Source organism: Diplotaxodon limnothrissa, linkage group LG2 (genome assembly GCF_057381915.1).
Source record: "Diplotaxodon limnothrissa isolate DT_005_m linkage group LG2, D_limnothrissa_male_GT1.1, whole genome shotgun sequence".
Taxonomy (NCBI): domain Eukaryota; kingdom Metazoa; phylum Chordata; class Actinopteri; order Cichliformes; family Cichlidae; genus Diplotaxodon; species Diplotaxodon limnothrissa.
The window spans coordinates 10124420-10150646 of NC_140597.1; the positions used below are offsets into that span (position 1 = coordinate 10124420).

General features: G+C 40.7%; 3 protein-coding genes across 3 annotated transcripts in view; all 3 read right to left on the reverse strand.

The window, feature by feature from the left end:
- LOC146638214 (uncharacterized) overlaps nt 1-26227 on the reverse strand; it is a 240182-nt gene that overhangs the window by 91384 nt on the left and 122571 nt on the right. The window lies entirely within an intron of this gene.
- On the reverse strand, nt 516-2813 carry LOC146638221 (uncharacterized). Its single transcript, XM_085360466.1, has 2 exons — nt 2376-2813; nt 516-842 (listed from the first exon to the last, which is right to left on the reverse strand). Exons 1-2 carry the CDS (start codon nt 2811-2813, stop codon nt 516-518), a joined length of 765 nt encoding a protein of 254 aa, XP_085216592.1.
- Nucleotides 13878-15595, reverse strand: LOC146638222 (TBC1 domain family member 2A-like). The gene is made up of 4 exons (XM_085360513.1): nt 15425-15595; nt 15155-15340; nt 14409-14530; nt 13878-14079 (listed from the first exon to the last, which is right to left on the reverse strand). The coding sequence occupies exons 1-4, from the start codon at nt 15593-15595 to the stop codon at nt 13878-13880; spliced, it is 681 nt and encodes a 226-aa protein (XP_085216639.1).

Below are 26227 nucleotides of genomic sequence, written 5' to 3' on the forward strand. Positions count from 1 at the left end.
TTAAACAGTATTCTAGCCAATATCAACAACTAAACATTCCCATCATTAACAAATACAGATGGTGTAAATAAAAACCAACTCACCATTTAAAAATTATTACAAAAATACTCAACATAAACCACCATTATCTGATTAAACACTGTACATTAAAACTCCTAACACATTAAATTAAGATGTGTCTTATGTTTTGATCCATGTATCAAGCCAAATACACAGTTAAAGTAATTCGAAGTAATACACATAGACATGGAACTTGATAACATTTGACAGAACATTACAGTGTTTTTGTGCTAAAGAACACTCAGAATATCATTAACAGGCAGAGACTCCCCTTTATACTTTAGTTCACTGACCCTCCTGGAACACAACAATAAATATTTCTATATAAGATATTCTCATAAATGACTGTGTACTAGAAAGCTTACAGTTTACAGTCTGTTTAACATCCAGAAGTTAGCTTTCGCACATATCACAGGTCAATTTTGAGTAATGTTCTCTGCTGCAGTGTATGCAATTTACACTAATGCCATGATGTTCTCTCTTAAATGCATGTACAAGTTCACAGCCTGATATGAGTCTGTTGGTGGAGTCAGATGGGACTCAGTCATGATGATATTGCACAGTTCATATACATCGGGGTCACATGGTTTGGTCAGTCGAAAAACACACTCAGTTTTACACATTTCAACATGTTCTTCTTCAGTGGGGCAAAGGAAGTCTCTTGTCCCGTAGAGCTCAGGTAATGTATACATTACATTAGGTCGACCACTGGGGATATTGATGTTTGCTGATGGCCTGATGGAGTGTGTATTCCAAACCTGTGCAGTGTCATCCAGCTCATCCTGTTAAAAAGAATACAGAAATTTAAGAAATGCGATCGCATGTACGTATATACATATACGCAAATCACGATGAGACAACTCACTCACTGAGAGGAAGGTTTATTAGATTTATGCAATTTATTATTTTTAAACAATCATGTGCATTTTTGTAATCATGTACTTTACCTAATGTCATCTGTACAAGTGTTTCACACACTAACTACGGTTACTGTTATGCTGTGATATCTTACATTAGTACTATTAGTCTTATTACTACCTGCTTGGCTCATCTACTCACCTCATAATAATCAATTTGTTTTATGTCACTGATCATTGTATTTTGTATTTGTAAGTTATTTTGATATCCCAATCGAAATAATTCCAAATTGTAAATAGTTAATATTATAGATAAGAAAATTTCATATGCCATGTCAACATAAACAACATAGATGTTACTGTAGTCTTGGTTGTTGAGCTCTTCCTTAAGGCGGCCGATTGCTTAAACCTAAATTATAGTATTTACACAATTTTTGATTTCATTTACTCCCTGCTCCTCTCACCCGCTTCTCCCTGTCTTGTCTCTTTCTTCCTGCAAGTCTCTCCATTCCCTAAACCTGGTACAGGGCCCTATTTCAGGAAGTGAAAAACGATACTCAGGGTTGAGTAACCCCGAACTGTCCAACTCGGAATATTCGGTTTCAGAAAGGCTGATAACAATTAGTTCAATCAACGCGGAGTTGCTTTAACCCCAAGTTAAGCGCGCGCACGAGGATACATAAAGCCCTTATTAGTGGAGCACAGATTAAGCGAGTCACCATGGAGACGGAGGGAAAGAAGGCGCGGTCAATGTATTTCACAGCGCTTGAGGCCGAAATTCTGATGGCAGCATATGCCGATAACATGCAAATTTTGCAGAAAAAAAGTAACACAGCCTCAGCTGCAAAAGAAAGGGAGCATGCATGGCAAAAAATAGCCGACAGAGTCAATGCGTGAGTGTTAATTTAAACATTGATCTGGGGATTTCCACCCATTTAACACGTTATTTATTATATTTTATTTTTTATTTTATACATTTTATTTTGTGACGTGATGTGATCGCAGGTGCAACCCAACAGGCCCCAAACGTTCCTGGCAGCAAGTAAAAATGAAATATAAAAATATAGTCCAAACAGGTAAGGTGTAATTGTATTATGAGCCATAGTGCTTGGTCTGTTTGTCCCATGTAAATCAATTGCAGTTAGAGGCTACATTAATTGTCTTTCTGTAAGCACTTATTAAAATTATCTGAGCACATTACAAGTACATATTTGCTTACTCTGTATGCTCAAATGTGACCCGTTATGGCCACTAGAAAAAAAGTGGAGGCCCGAAAAAAAAGATGGGGGTCCTCCACCACCACCACCACACAGAGGCTGAGCAGTTGGCTTCCACATTTGTGATAATGGGAACACCACAAACGAGTACAGGACACGTTTCACTTCCTCAGTTTCCTTTATCTCTCACTCACACACGCATGCATCCAGGCACGCAACAAAACATATTTTATTAACTCACCTGGATGAGTCCCATGCAACAAAACTGAAGGAGGTTTTTGTCCAGAAACCCACCATCAAAGTACCCGTTGTCTCTGATGTCTGCAAATAAGGATAACCAGAACTCCAGACACTGGCTGCGAAGAAAACGCCACCAGTATTCAATCCTTTGATTGGCGGTACTTGCTCCCTCCAAGTAACTCTCAGGGGTGTCGTTAGGAGCCACGGGCACAAGGAAACGCTGAAAGCCTCTAACATGGCCATTTTCAGTTCCAAGATCGCCCCTCACAACTCTAGGGCAGCCCTTTAAACGCTGCACCGCTTCTATGTAATACCCCCCGATCACATTCGGATTACTATTTGTTGTGTATGCATTAAGCCAGATTATTTTTCTCGAGAAACCGTCAATACTACCATTGATACAGATGCCATATGGCTTCAGTTTGTCGTAGGAGTCCATGTGCCAGATGAAATTCGGCCCTTTTGAAAAATAGTTCCTCCGCCTGAAACGTCTTGCTTGCCTCAGTGTGACGCCTCGGGGATCCAGCTCCTTCAAAACCAAGCGCACATCCTCTTTCCTCACGCGTAGTCCATGTTCCCTGCATTTAGCGTACATCCATCGGTATCCGTGAAGCTGCCCAGAGTACTGCAATTGGTTGTCTATAAATTCAACCAAGACGGCCAGGTCAGAGTACGCTTTGTGGCGAGTGTGTCCCCTTGCGCTAAGAACTCTCTTCAGATGTCTTTCGCTTATATGAAAACTGTGTCTAATGCAAAGCACAGTTTTAATGTCTTTATACTTTAGTCCAAGCTCAAAGTAAAAATCTATGAATCGCTCAAATGGGTGTGTGTCCTCCATCGCTGTGGTTGTTTCTAAGGTTTCAGTGCTGATTTGGAGGTCTATGGTACAGACTTTTGCGAGATCTCGCAATACTTTTGCGAGCGCTCGCAATAAGTATTGCGAGATCTCGCAATACTTTTGCGAGATCTCGCAAAAGTCCGTCTTAATTTTTTTTTTTCTCCCTAATTTTTTTTTTTTTCCTCCGTAATTTTTTTTTCTCCCATGTCCCCTGGGGGGCTCCGTAAATAAGAGAGATGTAGAGCGGGCGGAGGACTTGGCGAGAGCAGGAAAAAGCAAAAAGGAAACGCCAGTGCACGTCTCCCCGCCCACCAAGCAAGGGCCGTGGCACTGAAACGGCTGGCCAGAGAAGGCTTGAAAAAAAAGGACATTTATCATTTCTTCTTCAGCCAGCTTTTCCCCCCATCGGTTTTCCAAAGTACACATTAAGCTTCTTCTGCAGCATTATCACACACTAATTACACATGGAAACCTACCTACTTCTTTCTTCATTACAAACAATTACACTTTCTGTAAAGTGCTTTCAATAAAACAGAAAAGAAAAGTGTGTTTTGTTTTGTTTTTTTTATTCAAGATCTGTTCACATGTACTTAGCAAAGGTGAGTACACAGCATGAGGAAAGCCAAAAGCAAAGAGAGCGTATGAAGGTAATATTGAAGTAGGCTTCGTTTTGAAGTGGTGAAAGGCAAAGGCATGAGTGTAAGGTAATAAGGGGTAATGAGAGAGATGAAGAGCGGGCGGAGGACTTGGCTCAAGCAGGAAAAAGCAAAAAGGAAATGCGAGTGCGTTTCCCCGCCCCCCGCGCAGGGCCGTGGCAGTGAGTTCGTGGGGGGTTCGAACTGGCGGAGTTCTGTAGCAGAGTCCTCGCCACATGTCATAAGCCAAACGACCGGCCAAGGGAATACTTAAAAAAAAGGACATTTATCTTTTCTTCTTCGGCCACCTTTTTTTCCCATTGTTTTTGCAAACTACACATTAAGCTTCTTCTGCAATAACACACTAATTACACATGCAAACCTACCTACTTCTTTCTTCATTACAAACAATTACACTTTCTGTAAAGTGCTTTCAATAAAACAGAAAAGAAAAGTGTGTTTTGTTTTGTTTTTTTTATTCAAGATCTCACATGTACTTAGCAAAGGTGAGTACACAGCGTGTTGGGTCTGGGCCTCTTTGCTTAGGCTGCTGCCCCCGCGACCCGGCCTCGGATAAAGCAGATGAAGATGCATGGATAGATGGACTGATGTTCCAATTGTAACATTATGTTTACAATGTTACAATTTCACATTATGTTAAATTGCAACATAATGTAAAATTGTAACGTTAAGTTTACAATGTTACGATTTTACATCATGTTACAATTTAATATAATGTAAAATCATAACATTAAGTTTACAATGTTACAATTGTAAATATAATTTACCCAATTAATTCTGTCATAACAGAAGTATGACTTCTCTGTGTTATTAATCCGTATTAATATTGTAGGGATATTAATATCCCTACAATATTAAGCATCAGACTTTATCAAATTTTCTAAAAACTTTTTTTGTTGGATAGTGTAGCGCAGCTGGATAGTGTAGTGGTAATACTACACATCTTTGGAGTCGCACGTTCGATTCCCACCAAGTATCCAGTAAGGGTCCTGGCTAGACCCCTCATGCTAACCAAAAATCCCTGGAATGGTGCGGCTACGTCTGCAGTCTCTCCGCTTGAATTTAGAGCTTGCTTGTTTGTTAAATGTATTATTTACTGTTTTTAGTTTACTCCATGACGGGGCTGGATATCGGGCGTCCTGCACCACCCATCCGGTCTGGAGCATAGCGAAACCATTTCTGCACTGTTTGAACGAAGGTGAACTCAGAAACTGCCCCCACCTGCTGAGTCAGGCCATCTAAGACAATAAAAAACCCCAAAAACAAACAAACAAAAAAACAGTAAAAAAGAGGGGTTCAATTAGAGTTCAAATATGAATAACCTCTCGCCAAAAGTCTTTAACAGCTAGAAAGCTGGCAAACTACTAAGCTGATCAACATGAAAGGCACAAGGTGGAAATCAGCAAACTGCTGCCTCACTTTGTTCACCTGTGCTCTATATTTCATGGTCCGGTTGGCTGCAGGACCAAACATTTGGCCTTACACCTTATTTCTTTATGTTTTGCTTCCAAGGTGCCAGACTTGTAGGTAACTTTTTACACTGACATGACCTCAGCAATAGTTTCCAGTCTTTCAACTTCCTTGGGCTTTGGCTGCTTTTTTACTCATTTTCAGTCCAGTCCTTCTACCTGACCATTTTCAGAGAACTCTAAGGAGCTTGGGGGAAAAAAGCAACCGGACTTCTTTAACTTTTTTGAAGACGTTTCGCTTCTCATCCCAGAAGCTTTTTCAGTTCACTGAAGCCTCATAAGAAAGTGACCCAATGACATTTAGATAATAAAACTCGCCAAAAATGAACCTTAAGAGCACTGTCTCTTTAAATACCCTCTTTTGCTTGGTCTGCTCCTTATTTTTTCTCATTTTTTCTTACTTTGGAGGACCAGCAGAGCGAGGGCCGCTAACCTGTGGACATTCATGGAAGGTGACGTTGTGTCTGGAAGGCGGGTCCACATAAGAACTCAGATATAATATTTATATTTTTGTTCTAACCTGTTGAGTCCCTGGCAGCAGCCAATGGCAAGGTTGTGCCAGCCAGCAGGATGCTGCTGAAGGGCGGGGCTGGAGTCTGAAAGTAAGAGCTCGTTTAGACTCTATTCTGTGAACAGGCTTGCTCCCACGAATATGTGAATTCATCTGTAAAAGAGTTTAACTCTAATGCACCTGTTCCTCCTGCTCCCTGCTGCAGGGCGGCCTGTTGGACTACGAATGCCAGTGCGGAGCTAAGAAGATCAAAGAGGAGCTGTTGTTCTTGAACCTGCCAAAGTGAGTAACCTCAAATCGGTCCCCAAAGGCCTCAAACCACCACAGTTCAGTCGGTGTCAGTTTTGTTCATGTCATGTCCTCCTTGCGTCTTCCTTTGAGCCTCTCCTCTTTGTCTCATCTCTTTCAGTGTGCTGATCCTCCATCTGAAGTGGTTTACGTTCACTCCATCGTTCACCGTGGAGAAGAAGAACAGCCCCATTGTTCTGACACAGCAGCTGGTGATCAGCCAGGACACAGCCTTTACTGAAGAGGTAAGGGAAAAGGCACACCATTCATTTCAAGTATGGATGGAGCCCATTTCTAAGCTAACGGGTGGTGCCGCTGCCCTCTCCCAGTAAACTGCTCGCTATTTGTTGGTCAGCGTGATCAGTCGTTTGGGCTCCTCAGCTTACAGCGGTGAGTGGGTGCTTTCAGACACATGTGCTGAATGCAGGTCAGCTTTGAAAGTTTATGAGACGTTAATAAGTGCGCCTTCTCCTCTCAGGACATTACGTCTGTGACGGCGTTCACCAGATGAGCGGAAGAGACGACGTCACAGACAGCCGGCTCACGTACGATGACGAGTTGGTCTGCCAGACCACGTGTGAGTCTGTGTGTGAGCAGCGGCAGAGAACAGCTTACCTGCTATTCTATAAAAGACAGGTGACGTCTCCCAGCAAACAGTCAGCATGTCTGTGCAAATATTCAGTGTAACTTGTAGAAAAACCCTCACACTCAGTTTATTTGTGTTTTTCTTTTTCTATTTCTTACTTTCTTTGCCGCACTAGAAAGGCAGCAGAGTCGGGACTCAGATCTGCAGCAACACCTTCATTGTTATTGTTATTATTGTTGTTAGTACTGTTGTTGTTATGATTGATATTGTTACTGTTATGATCAGTTTTATTATTATTATCATTATTAATTTTTTAATACATTTGTTTATCTTTATTATTATTAGTAGTAATGTTGTTGTTTATGTTGTTATTGTTATTATTATTACTGGTATTTTTGACATTATTATTATTATTATTTTGTTGTTATTGTCATTATTAGTAGAAGTAGTATTAGTTATATCATTTTTATATCAGCCTGGAGTGAACAACATGAAAGCATGGATCCATCCTCCCTCACATTCACAATTCAGGCTGCTGGTGTAATCGTGCGGGGGATATTTTCCTGGTACACTTTGGGACCTTTAAATGCTACAGTCTGAGTATTGTTATGACCACAGTGTACCCTCTTCTGATGGCTGAAAGTAAAAGGGGGTCCAGTACCGGTTCCGGTACCAGGCCTACTGACAATTTAACATAATGTAAAATGGTAACATCATAAACATAATGTTACCATTTAACATAATGTAAATGGTAACATTGTAAACATAATGTTACCATTTAACATAATGTAAAATGGTAACATTGTAAACAGAATATTACCATTTAACATAATGTAAAATGGTAACATTGTAAACAGAATATTACCATTTAACACAATGTGAAATGGTAACATTGTAAACAGAATGTTACCATTTAACACAATGTAAAATGGTAACATTGTAAAAAGAATGTTACCATTTAACACAATGTAAAATGGTAACATTGTAAACAGAATGTTACCATTTAACACAATGTAAAATGGTAACATTGTAAACAGAATGTTACCATTTAACACAATGTAAAATGGTAACATTGTAAACAGAATGTTACCATTTAACATAATGTGAAATGGTAACATTGTAAACAGAATGTTACCATTTAACATAATGTGAAATGGTAACATTGTAAACAGAATGTTACCATTTAACACAATGTGAAATGGTAACATTGTAAACAGAATGTTGCCATTTAACATTATGTTAAATATAACTAACGGATTTACTTTACCAAATTGACCATCCCGGCCTTGCCGTATTGGTCTATTTGATTCACCTTTGTTTTTATTGTTTATTTTATTTTCACTTGCTACACATAGGACAGACATGACTGGGGGAAAGAAAGGGGAGAAAGAAAGAGGGAAAGAAAAACAGCAGGGAAGAGGAATGGTGATAAAGGGCAAAAAACAAAAACCAACAAAACAAACAGACAAAAAATATATATATCAGTCACTTCAACTCAAAGAAGTCCAGACGCTTTTCTTTCCAAGCTCCTTTGACTGACTGTTAGGACAACTTATTTATTGCAAGCATGCAGTACAAGAATAACTCGATGTTTCTGACTTTGCATTACGAATTGTTTACCCACTGACAAACATTTCAAATGAAATTAAATTAAAAAACAATTTGTGGTAACCTGATTTTAATTCAAAAAGAATCATTAACAACACTTCTTGTAATGGTGTCAAAATCAGCCCAACTTTTATTTTCAAATGCAAAAAGTAAAAGAAAATGAGCCAACATACTGGACACATATAATTGTCAATATAATTGTTTATAAACAATTATACTGTCATCATTGTTACAGATATGGAAACTTTATTAACAATTTGTCCAAGTAAAAAAATGCCCTGCTAATTGTTGGGGTTTTCTCTCCTCTAGCCCTTTCCTTTAAGCTCTTCTTTACATCCCCCCACCCCCATCTTTTCTTTTTTCTTAATAATATAACAATAAAAACAATTGGCTGCATTTTAAATGTGTCAGATCAATGTCTTTATTCAAGAATACAAGAAATGGTAATAGCTGCATGTGTGTTTGTGTGTGTGCATAATATGCATACTTTACTTGTTGGATCCAAATCCCACAAGGAATCAAATAAAACAAGAAGACAAATTATCCTTTCAAAAAAACAGAGATTGTGGATGCGTCTGGCTTTCATAACTGGATGCAGGATAATACTTAGGCACTGGAAGTCATCCAGCCCCTGTTCTCTCAGGGAATGGACTGAACAAATGTCTAAGATGGCATCATATGAACGGGTTATGTACAGAATTAAGGGGAGAGAAGACATTTTTGAGCAGGTCTGGGGTCCTTTTTTGGTGTACATCGACAATGTCTCCTAGATATTATGATAAATGTTCTTTTGGGGGGGGTTCATGTGTCATTGGTATTTTTGTTGTTGTCTTTTTTTTTTCTTTTTTCTTTTTTTTTACTTTGAAAGTCAGTAGAGGGAAGAAATTGTCTTAATGTCATCAGTGGTCAAGGTTATGTTTTGTTTTTAGGCACCTGGGTGTTTTGCCCCCATTACTTTTGTTTTTGCTGATGTTTCCCAGGAGGCGGTATATCATTTTGTTTCTCCTGGGTTTTTTTTTTTGGTTTTTTTTGTTTTTTTTTTGTTTGTTTGTTTTTTTGTTTGTCTGTTTGTCTTAGTTACTGTTAGTCCTTATTTGTTGGTTGTTGTTAAGAAACGGACAGAGAACTGACAGTATGATTATTCCAGTTGTATATTTGTTAACGTTTCTGTCCATTCAAAATATGAATAAAAAAAAAACAAAAAAAAAAACAAGAAGACAAACAAAAACAAAACAAAAATATATTTCTCTCCCTTCCCAGGTCAGGTTCACAAAAGCATTGCAGCTCTTTATTCCTCTTGTACAGCTCCAGAGTCTGTCAGCCAAAAAGAAACTACTGAGGTTCCAACACCCAGTGTTTCTGTAAACACAGATGAAAATGAACAGTCATCCACATCTAAAAGATTTGTAGATTCGAGGGACCGGTATAATACATCTAGTACATCTTTGTTTAAACCTCAGAACACAAAAAGGGAACAAACCATTGTATACAGATTTAAAAGTGCGCAAAGCAACGAACAGTCACCCTCTGAAACAGCTGAGGTTATCACAACCATTGTTTCTGTAAATACACAGGAACAGTCACCCACCTCAAAAAGATTAGTATATTCAAGGGACCAGTGTATCTACTCTGGTCAAAAGAATCCATGCTTCGTACTGATGTCCACAATTCTTTTTTATTCCTCTCACAATCATGGAGCACCGTGAAAACTAGAAACGAGTAAAATAATATCAATAGCACATATGACATCCATCTCAGCCACTTATTTCTTTTCACAAGGTGCACAAGTGCTTAACAAATAACAGCATAATGTTTTTACCGTGTACGCCTTGTAAAACCAGTAGTAGAAAAGTTGTAGGTTCGTGCTCTTGTGGGGGAGACGTATGTTATCCACCACCTCGATAGCTAGCCGAGAGTTCGAGGGTCACTAGAGCCGCCGAGAACGCATGAACTACTTACAGTAGGACGTTTTGCCAAAGTAAGACGTTTTGTCAGAACACCGAGTCCTCAGGAGGATGCAGCCCATGAATTTGGACACGATCTCAGATGCACTTCTGGTGTTGTCATGGCAACCCACACAAACATTTCAGCGTCAGCTACAATGAGGCGGAGCCCTTACTGAAACACTGAGCTCAGGTAGAGTGAAAGACAACATTTTTCCGCATCCAAAACAGCAGCGCTGTTCCTGTGACCTCTAGTAAAGCCTCTACTTGGGAAAAGGGAGTCTTTCATCAAAGCATCCTGCAGAAGTTGAATAAAAATATGCAAATGTTTAAATGATGCAACTTAATGAAGGCTGACAGCAGTTGTACTATTTTACATTGCAGCGAACAGGGGTGACTATTATTTTCAACGTTTTTACAGCATTTTTCACATTGAAAGTGAAATAATATAAATAATGTCTCAATTAAATTGTGTTAATATTTAAAAATACAAAAACTACAGCTTTGTTCACAAGCCAATAAAAATGTACTTGGGCCAGTGGTAAATGAAAATAACACTTATTCAGCACCTGGTTGTTGCGGCTGCATCAGGACACCAGATGTTCAGCCTCCATCCTGTAGGCAGACTTATCCCCGTCTGAGAGGAGTCCAATAATGGTGGTGTCATCTGCAAGCTTAATTAATTTGACAGACTGGTGGTTGGAGGTGCGGCAGTTGGTGTACAGGGAGAAGGGCATAGAAGAAAGAACACAGCCCTGAGGGGAGCTCGTGCTGATGGTCCGGGAGTCCAAGACATTCTTCCCCAGCCTCACTGGTTGCTTCCTGTCCGTCAGGAAGTCAGTGATCCACCGGCAGATGGGATCAGGCACATTCATCTGGGAAAGCAATCCTTGAAGAAGGTCTGAAAGGATGGTGTTGAAGGTAGAGCTGAAGTCCACAAACAGGATCCTAGCATAGATTCTGCAGGACAAAGTGTAGGGCCATGTTGATGGCATCGTCTACAGACCTGTTGGCTCTGTATGCAAACTGCAGGGGGTCCAGGAGGGGGGCCGTGAGGGTCTTAAGATAGGAGAGAACCAGGCGCTCAAAAGACTTCCTGACCAGATGTCAGAGCCACAGGTCTGTAGTCTTTTCGTCCAGTGATCTTTGGCTTCTTGAAAGCTATATATGATATAAAAATTATATAAAAACTGTTAATCAGCAAAAGAAATGATATCATAGTTCTTATAAAGAAAGCCTCTATCAATCAAACACCAGCAGTGTAGCAATGTTGTTCACTTACACTGTATATAAAACACTGATTTTGGCTACATCCAGTTTTTACTGTATTATAAACATTTTTTACCATGAAGAGTAAAGTGTTTGGCATTTTTGTCATTGTTATTGAGCTCAGAGATCAGGCCCAGCCCAGTATCTACCTGGTTATGAGCAAGGAGCTGGAGGTGATAACTCAACAATAACCAGGCCATGCATGCATGGATGGATGCATGGATGGATCAGTTTGTAGGCTGTGTGTGGTCAGCAGCAGGCTGCTGGGTGTGGACCAAGAGGGAAAGCCCAGCATGTGAAACCCATCAGCAGAAGGCCAGAATAAAGGTGCACAGACAAACGCAGCCCAGACACTCAGGCAGGACGAGTAAAATAAATGGCAGCAAACACAGTATGATGTGGTAAAATGTGCTTTCTTTCACAAACAGATAGCACAAACAAGAATCACAAGAATCTCCTTTGTGGTTCTTGTTTTTCTTTTGAGTACATTAATAAAAAGTTGAAATAAAGTGGCAATAAAATTCATGCACTGAAGACCACACGAAACCCTAATTCACCCTACTACCTGTTGCCTTCACATTCCATTTGCATCCCTTGTCCACAGAATCAAAAATGACCCTTCTTCACTAAAGATCGAACATAAAGCAATTGCATTTTAAATGGAAGCCCATTTTGCATTAAGAAACACTATCAGCAATCAGAAATTGTGTATATCAGAGTTCTCTGTTTTTACTGTCCTGAAAACTGCATTAATTCAGTGGATGCGGTTAGGTTCAAAACAACGTAATATAAGAGGGCAACCAATTCAATCTAAGAGGGATCCAATTTTTATCCATTCATGTACCAGCTACTGGCTTTTTGCTGTTATGTTCTCATATCGCGTGAGAGTTTATTTGCCAGGTGTCAGAAGTCTAATAATGAATAAAGTTCAGGATATGCTTAAAAACTCACCTCAGTATAGCCGTCATCAGAAGGAAGTGCGCTTCACTGACTCATCAACTTGTCTCAGGCTTTCCACAAAGTTTCACAGTTGACCTTAAAGTAAGATGCTGCAAGCTTACCTTGCAGTGTATTACTTTTTAAGGTCTAAAGACCTTAAAGTGCGCTATAGATTGAAGTGATTTGAACTGACAACAGGGCTAATTCAGCACTTCAAGTTAACATCAATAAAAGTTTTTAAATTTATTCTGATTTCCGTTTGTTTTCATTGCCTGTGCTATCTGTTATTTAGTTCAAATTGTGGGTAGATAATGCTGTGCTGTCATGTGACCTGTTCTCTCATGTGTGCCTTTCTCTTGTTTTGTATGTATTTCTCGTTTGTTATTTATTCCTATTTTATTCCTGCAATTGGTATGGAATTCATTTTTTTTTTAAATTGATCAGTGTTTTGAAATTAGATGTGATGAACATGTGACCTTAATTTACAAAATCAACATCATGTTGGATTCAATGAGACATGAAACTAGTGCATGAAACAGGTCTCAGTAAATGTTCTCATAGACTGCAATACACTGCCCCCTGCTGGTCATTATAAAGTCTGCAGATGTCATTTGACATGAATGTCATATTTGTGAAACAAAATAAAGGACTCTGTAAAATAAATGAAAATCAAATATTTATATACAGAATATTTATGTACAAATGCTGAAAAAGACATTTGAACAAGATGCACACCCAGTAAAATTAAAAAAAAAAAAGAAAAGTCAGTTTTATCATGTGACTATCATGCTGTCATTTCCGCACAATGCACTTTACACCAGATCAAAATAAAACACTGTGAGGTCGTTCTAACCGGAAGCCCAGAGAGCTTCGACAATGCAGCACAATGCCCTGAAGCATCAGCATCAAAATATACTTCAAGTACCAAAAAGTACTCATTGTGCAGAATGCCCTATTTTTGAATAGCTGGACATTTAATTACTTTATCACCAGCTGTGACTACAGCTGATAATCAACCATGTTTCATAGGGATGTGACTACATTTAGAAATGTCACGCATTTTTAGGTATAAAGCAAAAGATGCAATGAAATAAATAAGCTATCACATATTAATCCAAATGAATTCACTGAAATACATCTGCACATTTCTGCAGCCTGACTTATTACACACGTGAACACAGTACACATTTGTTTACTGCAAGCTTGTTTCAGAGATGTGATGCAGTTAAATCTGTATGCGTCTGTTTCCTTGTAGTGTTAGTAGAGATGGTGAACCTGACACAATCCTGTGTTTAGTGTGAAGGAAACCAGTTAACAGCCGGTTTAGTGAAATTCTCTTGAACTCATGGAAAACTCATCGTCGTCTCGAAGTGAGCAGCTGAAACGTCCCATGTGATCAGAGGTCCTCGTCGTCCTCGCTCACCATGACGTCGAGCTCTTTGTCTTTCCGTACGACGCTCTCGGTGATGAACTCCTTGTGCTGCTCCTCCAGCTCACGCAGCTCCGCCTGCAGGCACTCCAGGTGGAGCACTCGCCGGTTCCTCAGCAGCCGGCTGGGGAATGGGTTCATGTCGTTGAAGGCGATGCTGGTCAGCTTCCTGCATGGACACACGCAGGTGGAAAGGACTCGATCACCAACACAGAGGAACTGGAAACTGATCAGCTTGAGTGTTTCTGTTTTATGCTGCTTGATACTTCAGGTACTGCAGTTTGAGCAGGAAATACTGGACTGACTGGACCACATGTATCCGAGAGCTGCAGATACTTAAAAATCTTTAAATCGTTGTTACTGTGATCAGGGAAATTTAAACTTCTCACAAAATTTCAGTAAAAAGGGTTTGAAGCTCAAAGATTCAACAGCTACATCCACTACACTTCTGAGAGTGTAACAGCTCGTAGATTAAGGCGGGTGGAGGCGAGTGCGTACCTGGCATTGGAGACGGTCTTTGTGAAGAAGCGTAGGTACTGGTAGATCTCCACGCTGTCGTGAATCTTCAGGATGTCGTCCTCTTTGTATTTGAACAGAGCCAGAGTGTATCTGAAGATCACCTGCAGCACAGACACGCATTTCATAACAGGACACTCACGCCACACAATTAATTGGAAACTTTGAGGAGGTGAGTCATAAAATTACTCTTTCAGTTGTGGTGCAGTTGGGCCCTTTACTCATTACAGCTCTGATCGATTTCCAATAAGCCACTTGGTTCCTCAGTTGCCAGATAATATTAACTTACTTGGTAGTTGAGCTTTAAGTTTAAATTAAACTTTTGGGTTGGATCTACGTGGCTGAAGCTGTTGTCAGCATTTATCCCTGTGTGGTATATATTTCTGTGTCTGAACTGTGATTTTATTTCCTGAGACAAACGATGTAAAAGCTGTGCTGCATTTGTCACATTGCAGAAACAAGCCCAAAGCCATTGTCCCGCTCATCGTCTGGATTTACGCTGCTTGTGGTAGACTGTGAGGTCGTTACTAGAATGATCTGCTTTCCCACTCCTATTTCATGTCACATGACAGTTCCCCATGCTTAGTAAACAATGTCTTATTACTCCTAAAATGTAAATAAAGACACCTAAAGGTGAAAACAAAATCATTTTTGTTTCCATGGACACTACTGTGGTGCATTCAAGTGTTGTCTGCATTTCTGTCATGGTGTGTTCGGGTGTATGGTACCTTGGTACCCTCATACAGGAAGGCGTCCCACAGAGGCATCAGGATGTCGCTGGGCAGACTCTCCACAAAAACCACCAGGAACCAGTTGAAGGTGACCAGAGAGACGTCAATGTTGTGATCCTCAAAGTGAGATGCCAGGCGAGGAAGCTTCTCCGCCATGAAGTCCTTCAGCACGCGCTGGTCCGCCTGAGCACAAAGACTCACAGAGATCAGCCTCACTGATCACTAAAACAGATCACAGCAGGCAAGCAGGTGAGTGTGTCTGCTGACCTGAGAGGCCACCAGATTCTTGGTGTAGTAGTCCTGAGGCATGATGGCTTCCACCACTGCCACCAGACACCAGAAGGCGTCTTCGTCACTTTGGAGGACCAGCAGAGCGAGGGCCGCTAACCTGTGGACATTCATGGAAGGTGAGGTTCTGCCTGGAAGGCGGGTCCACATAAGAACTCAGATATAAAATTTATACTTTTGTTCTGACCTGTTGAGTACCTGGCAGTAGCCAATGGCAGGGTTATGCCCGGAGAAGGCCAGAAGGATGCGGCGGAGCTGCTGGAGGGCGGGGCTGGAGGGCGGGGCTGGACGGCGAGGAGAAGTGCTGATTGGTCGTCAGGGTTCGGTGAAGGTCCAGCTGGACCTGCCTGGCGGCAGGATTAGGAGCTGTCCGACTCTTCTCACACAGCTGGAAACAGAACAGGATTACTGAGTGCTCGCCAGCATTCCCAACAGGAAGAAGGAGGAGCCACCTGTGCTCAGGTGCGGATAAAGCACTCTCTCTCTCTACAGCTGTACCTGCTGATAGCGTTGCGTGTGGCACTCTTGGCTTGTCAAAGTTCTGGCTCGGACCAAACAGCGCCACACTCTCTGCCGATACTCCCGAGGGACGCCTTCACGCACCAGAATTTTGAGCTCAGGTGAGATGATGAAGTCATCGTCGGACCTGCCTGCAAGGTACTGAACCCAGCGGCTCAGCAGGGGGTGCTCCAGACCCTCCTACAGAGACAATGATGTATGATATAAAAAGAGGATAACCATTATCTGTTAAGCATTATGTTACAATTTAACATAATGTAAAATTGTAACATTGTAAACATAATGTTACAATTTTACATGATGTTACAGTTTAACATCATATAAAATTGTTAACATTATGTTTACAATGTTACAATTTACAAATTGTAAGATTGTAAACATAATGTTACAATTTTACATTATGTTACAGTTTAACATCATATAAAATTGTAACATTATGTTTACAATGTTACAATTTACAAATTGTAACATTGTAAACATGATGTTACAATTTTACATGATGTTAAATTGTAGCTGTTAAGGGTGGTGAGTTAGCGAACCTAGACGCGGACCTCTCGTTTAAGTTGAACAGTGTCTTTATTTACAGTGAAGCCAAAATCAATCCACAGTTATCCACAGTGCAAGTCCCTTCAGTGCTCCTCTCCCCGTCTCCCCTCGTGTGTCCACAAAACTCGCTAGAATCAGTGAAGTGTCCCCTTCCGTCTCTCCGTCTCGATCGCGTCCAGGCTTATTAGGCAGCTCAGAGTGGCAGCACTTACGGGTCGGAGGTAACAATCGCAGCGGAGAAAAAGCGGAGCGAGAGAGGAGAACAAAAAAACACACACACACAGGTCGACCGGTCGGGGCACCGTCCGACTCTGACAGTAACATAATGTAAAATTGTATTATGTTTACAATGTTACAATCCCTACCCTCACCTATGGCCACGAGCTGTGGGTAGTGACCGAAAGAACGAGATCGCGTATACAAGCGGCAGAAATGAGCTTCCTCCGAAGGGTGGCTGGCCTCTCCCTTAGAGATAGGGTGAGAAGTTCGGCCGTCCGGGAGGGGCTCAGAGTAGAGCAGCTGCTGCTCCACATCGAAAGGAGCCAGCTGAGGTGGTTCGGGCATCTGACAAGGATGCCCCCTGGGCGCCTCCTGGGTGAGGTGTTCCAGGCATGTCCCACCGGGAGCAGGCCCCGGGGCAGACCCAGGACACGCTGGAGAGATTATATCTCTCGGCTGGCCTGGGAACGCCTTGGGACGCTTGAGCGGTCAGCAAAAGTCGACTTCCCCCATCACCCACTCATTCACAAAATTTCCCTCGGGCCGTGAACAGGTGATATAGCAATCACTATTACTGACACCACGTGACCCAAAGCTACGCCTATCCACAACATTCCGGCCCCTAATTATTACATTTTTACAGTAATAATTACACATCCAACACCATAACTCACAACACACACTTCATCATATCACAGACACCCAGTGAGACAACATAACATACTCAAAAGTCCACCAAAGTTATTTTCTCATGTCTTCTCTTCTTTTCTTCTGTCTGCACATGGTCAGTCAGTCATAGGCCAGAGGTTACCAGCACTTAGCCTAAATATAGTCAGTCTGATGTACATCTCATAACATTAAAGTCAATTCAAAGTTAGTTATGTCACACTGTGTCAAAAATGTCATAGTCATGGGTCAGAGGCCTCCTGAAGAAGGCATATCTTTGTGATGGGTCTGCACACATGGCTGGTTGGGGTCTTAATCCAGACCTGACGCACAAGCCCCCTTTCATCTGGTGCAGCTCCGGTGACTCTCCCAATGAGCCAAGAACCACGAGGTGCAGAATCATCCACTATAAGGACCACATCTCCAGGAACAAAGTTACGTTTAATCCTTCCCCATTTCTGGCGCTCTAATTCTGTGACTGGGACTCTCTTTGCATATCCTCTAGATATAAGATCTGTCATGAAGGCAGTGTAGTCTTTATGAAAGTCTTTATCTCTGATGAACCTTTTCTTCAAACCTAAGGCTCGTTGCTCAATTGCACAGTTGTCAGGCATTCTTATGTCTCGGTCTTTTAGTGGCAGGGCAATGCTGTAGTGCCAATCCCCCAAAGTCACCATCTTGCTGGCCAATTCCAGGAACTTCAAGTCTTCCTTTGACAGCCCCATCTGTTCATCATTGCTGCTCTCAGGAAAATCCATCTTGAACTGCTGTTTCCATAGCTTGTCCAGTGTGACAGCAGAAACTCTGTTGGCGGTAACTGTTGCCAAACATCCTGGCCTTCCACAGCATTCTCGATTAAGTGGCCCATTCACAGTCCAGCCGAGCACAGTCCTAATGGCAAAGGGTCCATCACCTACACTCCGGATGACCTCCAAAGGTTCTAGAGCTCTGGGCATATTCATGCCAATCAAAAGCTCAACATTGGCCTTAATTTCTGGCAAATGAACATGCTTCAAATGTGGCCAGTCAACCAGGTCCTGTTGATTTGAGATGTTACCAATATCTACAGGCATTTTATGCTGAGTGAAGAGGTTAGGCATATCACAGTACATGTCACTGTCCAATCCAGCAACTTCAAGTTCAGGTACAATGAAACTGTCCACCACTTTCTCCTGTCCCATGGTGCGCAGGAGAATCTTTGTCCTCCTCCCAGCAATATTCAGCTTGTCCATAAGACCCGCTGTACAAAAGGATGCTGAACTCCCTTGGTCCAGAAAGGCATACGTTTCCACTATTCTTTGACCTCTCTTTGATTTTACTTTAACTGGCACAATGGCAAGCTTACAGTCCTGTTCACCGGCCCCAGTAAGACCACTAGTCTGGATCGTAACAGGAATGTTATCTGCCTCATTATTAGGTTTGATTTCATGTACAGTGTAGTGTAAGCATTAAAAGATCATAAAAGGAAACACTAACATTTATGTGAAACTAATTGTAATAAAAAAAATGAACAGGTGCTTTATAGATTTAAAAGAAAGAATCTGAAAACAACACTTTTTTGGTCTGAGTGATCAAAGTAGAAAACAGAACTGATGTTCAAGAACAAACCATAGCTGCACTAATATTACTCATCTCCATTGTTGTGGTGAACAGACATGTTGCTTTTAAAACCACATGCAGTGTGTGACCGTGACTGTTCACTGAGACCATGAACGCCACTTCGCTGAAGCCTTCACCTTCTTCTTCTTCTTCTAAATTGGAAGCAGAAGGAGCACGAGCTGCTTTGATCTACTGAAAGGAAAAAGCAGAATATCTGAGTTGAAACCAGTCAGCTGAAACCAGTAAGACAGGAACAAATTCAATGCAGTGTCTCAGGTGGCTTAGCCTGTTACAACTGTTGATACAAGCTAAATACAGTTAACACACAGTGTCAGGGAGCTCCAGTGTGGGAACTAGTGGCTTTAGGTTTGTAGTCATTTAACTTTCATCCCTTCATTCATTTAATTCAGGAGGAAGAAATGTCAGGTGGGTGCAGGCTGGTTACATGCATTTGGTCCCATGCTGTCTTTAACTTGGTTCACTTTATGGCTGGGCTGTATGTGGGCTTATATCATGTTACTTGGGCAGGAGTTCCTGTCCCCTGTTAGACTTAGAAAGTTTCTCCATAAGTAGAGCTTCTAACTCTTCTAGCACATCTGTGGCTGACAGTTTTTTGGTGGCTCTTTTTACCCCACACTGGTTGTGAGTGTGTAAATAGCCCCACTAGTTATTTTGGGTTGCAGTTAACTTGGGAGGAAGAGGTAGGTCTGCCATGACTAGATGAATAACAATTATCTGGGATACATAAATTTCATAATGCATGCATGTATCTCTATAAACCTGCCTGAGGGCTGCCATTTTTTACATTCAGTTATTTCTTTGTTGAATCTAAATAATGAATGTGTTACAGTTAAACTGACACTGATCAGTGTAAATGGCTCATTGGGACACAGAAACCTTTAAATTAAGCCCTATCACCTGATATCGAGTGTCAAACAATATCAAAGCTGTAAAAGCTGTTTACAGTCAGAATTTATAAAACTATGATTGTAAATAAATTCAAACAAGTGAGCTTTTCTCTTTGTGCTGAATATCAACACTGTGATTTCTTAGACTGTAAGCTTTACTTTAGCACAACCAGTTGTAGAAGCTGCCACTCCAAATGTCTTTTGATAACAAGAAAAAAATACCTTTTCAGTCCACGGCCTGAAGTTCTTCTCCGACATCTTCTGCCATCGGCTTTGTCTGCTGGTTTGAAGACAATAAACCACAAAAAGATGATTTAGTCACTTTGTCTGCGTCATGCAGCTCGAATGTGTCGTGTAACGATGTTGAATAGCTGTCGTTATCCCTCTGCTGTGTCAGTAGGATTGTACTGTACAGCATCTCATTGATATGTGAGGAATGCTAATGTAACACGATAACAGACTTACATCATTAAAACATAAAGGGCAGGAGATATTTAGATATTTTTATATTTATATTACATTTTATAGCTGACGGATATTACTAAATAGATAGAATTTACTAAATAGCTGGATGAACATGAAAAATATGACTATAATAACAAATGACCATGAGAGCCAGTAGAATTAATTCAACTGGACACTCAAAAGACGTCCTTAAATGCTCTTTAAGTGGCGGAACAGATGAACAAACAGTTAATCGCTTACTTGAGATGAAATCTGCTCAGCTACTTTGAAAACAGCTTCTAACTGGTTCATCCTTTAACAGGATGACTGCTCAGGGGTAAGGCCATCATGCAGTCCAGCAACCTTTATGGTTCTGCTTTGATTCACCAGGAACTATTAGGGAAACCTTCCAGCGCCTCCTGTGAAAGACACAGGCATAAACACACAAACATTTATTAACATGTTCCACAGTGTTCCAGTTTGATTTTCTCATCCTGTGGACAACAACGTACATGGATGCAGGTTTATTGTTAACTTTTGTAAGGTTTATTTAGTGAACATATCCAGCTGCAGCTCCACTGTGATCCTGAACTGGATAAGCACTTAAGAAAATGTGTCAATAAATGGACATACATCAACTTACTATATTTATCCAAACAGACGGGACCAATAATGCTTCACTGAGTTAGAGACTTTAATGTCTCTTCTATGTAAGAATGTCTCGTGCTGATATACCTGCAAACTTGACAACAAAGGTTTTTCAGACTGCATGTAGCTCTATGTCAGCTCACACATTTACATTTATGTCACACTTATTTCTGCTTTCCCATTTTATAATTATTACTTACATTTTGATTAGATACCTTGAGTTTGTAAATGATCAGATTACATAATTGGAATAAAATGTATCCAATTCAAGGTTGCGGGAGGATGAAGCCTATCCCAGCTGATACAGGACAAAGACAGGCTGCCAGTTTATCGCAGGGCTAACACAATATGTGTAACAGAAAATCCACTTAAATGTTTGATATTTCTTATAATAATCATAATTATGACTATTATTTAAAGGTTTCTTTATAAATACATTTTGATTTTTTATAACCTCTAAAATATAAACCTGAGCTGTTTCAGATTCTGACCTCTGACCTCACTGCAGCTCCCTCTTGGAAGTATGTCTGCTTCTTGTCCCCAGTGTTGACCACCTGCCCTTGATATCACGTACTGTACCTGAGGAACAAAAAAGGACAAACACTTGCCTTCATTTAAGAAGTACATTCATACAGAGGTAATCTATGGAAACACACTAGTTCAACCTTTGGGAGAAATCAGTTCCTGTGAAACATTTCTGTAAATTAACATCATATGGAGAATGAATGAAATGAGTTCTTCCGGTGACTCAGCAGTCAAACACTGACAAATGAAATCTAGTTAAACTATTAAGCATATTTGCTCTTCTGAAATCTGTGTTAAACAACAACAAACATAAATTAGTAACAAAAATACAGCTGAGTAGATATTACAAACCACCAGCAGCCATAATGCTAAATTTTAATCTTCAAATGTTTCTGAGCCGTCTTCAACCTGCTTTTAACACATTAAAGTCCCACAGTCAATGCAGCCTGACTCAATCCTAGATGTTCAGCACACAGAGGTACCGTTTGAAGTTTAGTGTTAACCTGAGTCACTGATCATTTGCAGTATTACAGAGTCTGGCAGTCTTTGCATGATGTCCACGTCACTATAAGTTTCTAGCTGACTCTCAGGTGTGCCAGCAGGAAAGAGTAATAATAATCTGCATCCTGAGGTTTGTCATGCAGGATTAAATTTACAGTGGCTTTGTTCACACAGCTAGGATTGTATTTTACACTGACCCTGGGTCAGTATAAGTATCATACAGTTTAAACGAAGCACTGAAACTTGCACATATTTATTACAGATGCACTGAAGCTAATCGAGATATTTGCTGTCAACCTGTGGCTGCGATTAATCACTTTACTGAAAACTTTATTAACTAGTAACTTCATCAGTCATGACAGAAGCTAATATTTCTGTGCTAACATCGTTTAACCAGTAACAGCTTTCCTCCAATATAAGCTAACGTTTACACCGTAACTTTAAGCTAGCACCATAAAGACGGTAAAACACGTAATAATATCTACAAATGCATCTTAAAGCTCTTATATTAGCACTCGGTGTATTACTAACATAACCACATTAACATTACTGACACTCGCTGACTTTTAATAGTCATTCTATAAATGCTGTCCGTTTAAATGGTCCTGTACCTGTACACACTGCATATCCACCGGATTCCAGCCAGAGTGGATTCTGGAGTCTTCCACGCTCCTGTTAGTGATCCTCCATCTGGATGGATGAGAACAACCTTCTGAACAATCTAGCAGGTCTCCTTGGGGGGCACGTCTCCCCACCCCCCAAGCGAGGGCCGTGGCACTGAAACTGCCGGCTGAGAGAAGGCTTGAAAAAAAAGGACATTTATCATTTCTTCTTCGGCCACCTTTTTTTCTCATCGTTTTTCCAAAGTACACATTAAGCTTCTTCTGCAATAACACACTAATTACACATGGAAACCTACCTACTTCTTTCTTCATCACAAACAATTACACTTTCTGTAAAGTGCTTTCAATAAAACAGAAAAGAAAAGTGTGTTTTGTTTTGTTTTTTTATTCAAGATCTGTTCACATGTACTTAGCAAAGGTGAGTACACAGCATGAGGAAAGCCAAAAGCAAAGAGAGCGTATGAAGGTAATATTGAAGTAGGCTTCGTTTTGAAGTGGTGAAAGGCAAAGGCATGAGTGTAAGGTAATAAGGGGTAATGAGAGAGATGAAGAGCGGGCGGAGGACTTGGCTCAAGCAGGAAAAAGCAAAAAGGAAATGCGAGCGCGTTTCCCCGCCCCCCGCGCAGGGCCGTGGCAGTGAGTTCGTGGGGGGTTCGAACTGGCGGAGTTCTGTAGCAGAGTCCCCGCCACATGTCATAAGCCAAACGACCGGCCAAGGGAATACTTAAAAAAAAGGACATTTATCTTTTCTTCTTCGGCCACCTTTTTTTCCCATTGTTTTTGCAAACTACACATTAAGCTTCTTCTGCAATAACACACTAATTACACATGCAAACCTACCTACTTCTTTCTTCATTACAAACAATTACACTTTCTGTAAAGTGCTTTCAATAAAACACAAAACAAAAGTAGCTTTTCTTTTCTTTTCTTTTTTTTTATTCAACATCTCTTGATTGTGATTGTCGGGTAATAAAAGCTAATAAGAGAGATGTAGAGCGGGCGGAGGACTTGGCGAGAGCAGGAAAAAGCAAAAAGGAAACGCCAGTGCACGTCTCCCCGCCCACCAAGCAAGGGCCGTGGCACTGAAACGGCTGGCCAGAGAAGGCTTGAAAAAAAAGGACATTTATCTTTTCTTCTTCAGCCAGCTTTTTCCCCATTGTTTTTCCAAAGTACACATTAAGCTTCTTCTGCAGCATTATCACACACTAATTACACATGGAAACCTACCTACTTCTTTCTTCATTACAAACAATTACACTTTCTGTAAAGTGCTTTCAATAAAACAGAAAAGAAAAGTGTGTTTTGTTTTGTTTTTTTTATTCAAGATCTCACATGTACTTAGCAAAGGTGAGTACACAGCGTGTTGGGTCTGGGCCTCTTTGCTTAGGCTGCTGCCCCCGCGACCCGGCCTCGGATAAAGCAGATGAAGATGCATGGATAGATGGACTGATGTTCCAATTGTAACATTATGTTTACAATGTTACAATTTCACATTATGTTAAATTGCAACATAATGTAAAATTGTAACGTTAAGTTTACAATGTTACGATTTTACATCATGTTACAATTTAATATAATGTAAAATCATAACATTAAGTTTACAATGTTACAATTGTAAATATAATTTACCCAATTAATTCTGTCATAACAGAAGTATGACTTCTCTGTGTTATTAATCCGTATTAATATTGTAGGGATATTAATATCCCTACAATATTAAGCATCAGACTTTATCAAATTTTCTAAAAACTTTTTTTGTTGGATAGTGTAGCGCAGCTGGATAGTGTAGTGGTAATACTACACATCTTTGGAGTCGCACGTTCGATTCCCACCCAGTATCCAGTAAGGGTCCTGGCTAGACCCCTCATGCTAACCAAAAATCCCTGGAATGGTGCGGCTACGTCTGCAGTCTCTCCGCTTGAATTTAGAGCTTGCTTGTTTGTTAAATGTATTATTTACTGTTTTTAGTTTACTCCATGACGGGGCTGGATATCGGGCGTCCTGCACCACCCATCCGGTCTGGAGCATAGCGAAACCATTTCTGCACTGTTTGAACGAAGGTGAACTCAGAAACTGCCCCCACCTGCTGAGTCAGGCCATCTAAGACAACAAAAAAACCCAAAAACAAACAAACAAAAAAACAGTAAAAAAGAGGGGTTCAATTAGAGTTCAAATATGAATAACCTCTCGCCAAAAGTCTTTAACAGCTAGAAAGCTGGCAAACTACTAAGCTGATCAACATGAAAGGCACAAGGTGGAAATCAGCAAACTGCTGCCTCACTTTGTTCACCTGTGCTCTATATTTCATGGTCCGGTTGGCTGCAGGACCAAACATTTGGCCTTACACCTTATTTCTTTATGTTTTGCTTCCAAGGTGCCAGACTTGTAGGTAACTTTTTACACTGACATGACCTCAGCAATAGTTTCCAGTCTTTCAACTTCCTTGGGCTTTGGCTGCTTTTTTACTCATTTTCAGTCCAGTCCTTCTACCTGACCATTTTCAGAGAACTCTAAGGAGCTTGGGGGAAAAAAGCAACCGGACTTCTTTAACTTTTTTGAAGACGTTTCGCTTCTCATCCCAGAAGCTTTTTCAGTTCACTGAAGCCTCATAAGAAAGTGACACAATGACATTTAGATAATAAAACTCGCCAAAAATGCACCTTAAGAGCACTGTCTCTTTAAATACCCTCTTTTGCTTGGTCTGCTCCTTATTTTTTCTCATTTTTTCTTACTTTGGAGGACCAGCAGAGCGAGGGCCGCTAACCTGTGGACATTCATGGAAGGTGACGTTGTGTCTGGAAGGCGGGTCCACATAAGAACTCAGATATAATATTTATATTTTTGTTCTAACCTCTTGAGTCCCTGGCAGCAGCCAATGGCAAGGTTGTGCCAGCCAGCAGGATGCTGCTGAAGGGCGGGGCTGGAGTCTGAAAGTAAGAGCTCGTTTTTTATTTCATCTAAAAATCTACAAATGACCAGCTAAACTTTTGGCCCAGCAGCACACGCAGCCATACAAACTATTTCATTTTGAGCTGCTGCTATGAAATCAGAGCCAAATGGAAAAGCCTGCTGCAGCGTTTTTTACTCTGATTTTCTGTTTGTATTTGGATTCAGCCAGTATCCAGTATTTTGATCATTTATTTCCAACAAACAATTGAATCCTTTCGTTTCTAACACATCACCCAGTTTGCATCAGTATTGATCTCCAGCATGTTTTTCTCCACGCGAGAGCCATTATGTTTTCAGTGTGTTCCTCTGATTGTTTTGAGTAGTATATATTGAGGATTGCCTGATATTGTGAGCAGGTGGGGAACATGACAGCTGAACTTTAGCAAACCAGGTGAAAAATAATTAAGACAATCACAAAGCAGGAAGTAAAACTAACGTGAGACATGAAAGGAAACAACATTCAAAGTAAAACAAAGTAAAACAGGAAAAAAACCTATACCATAAAAAATCGAATGAAATCTTTTTCATGCACCTACAAAACAAGAAGTCAAGTTTTCAAAAATGTGTTCATCAGCACACGGATACCGACTCTTACTTTGGACAGAGATGCCACAACTGGTAGCGACTGAATCCTC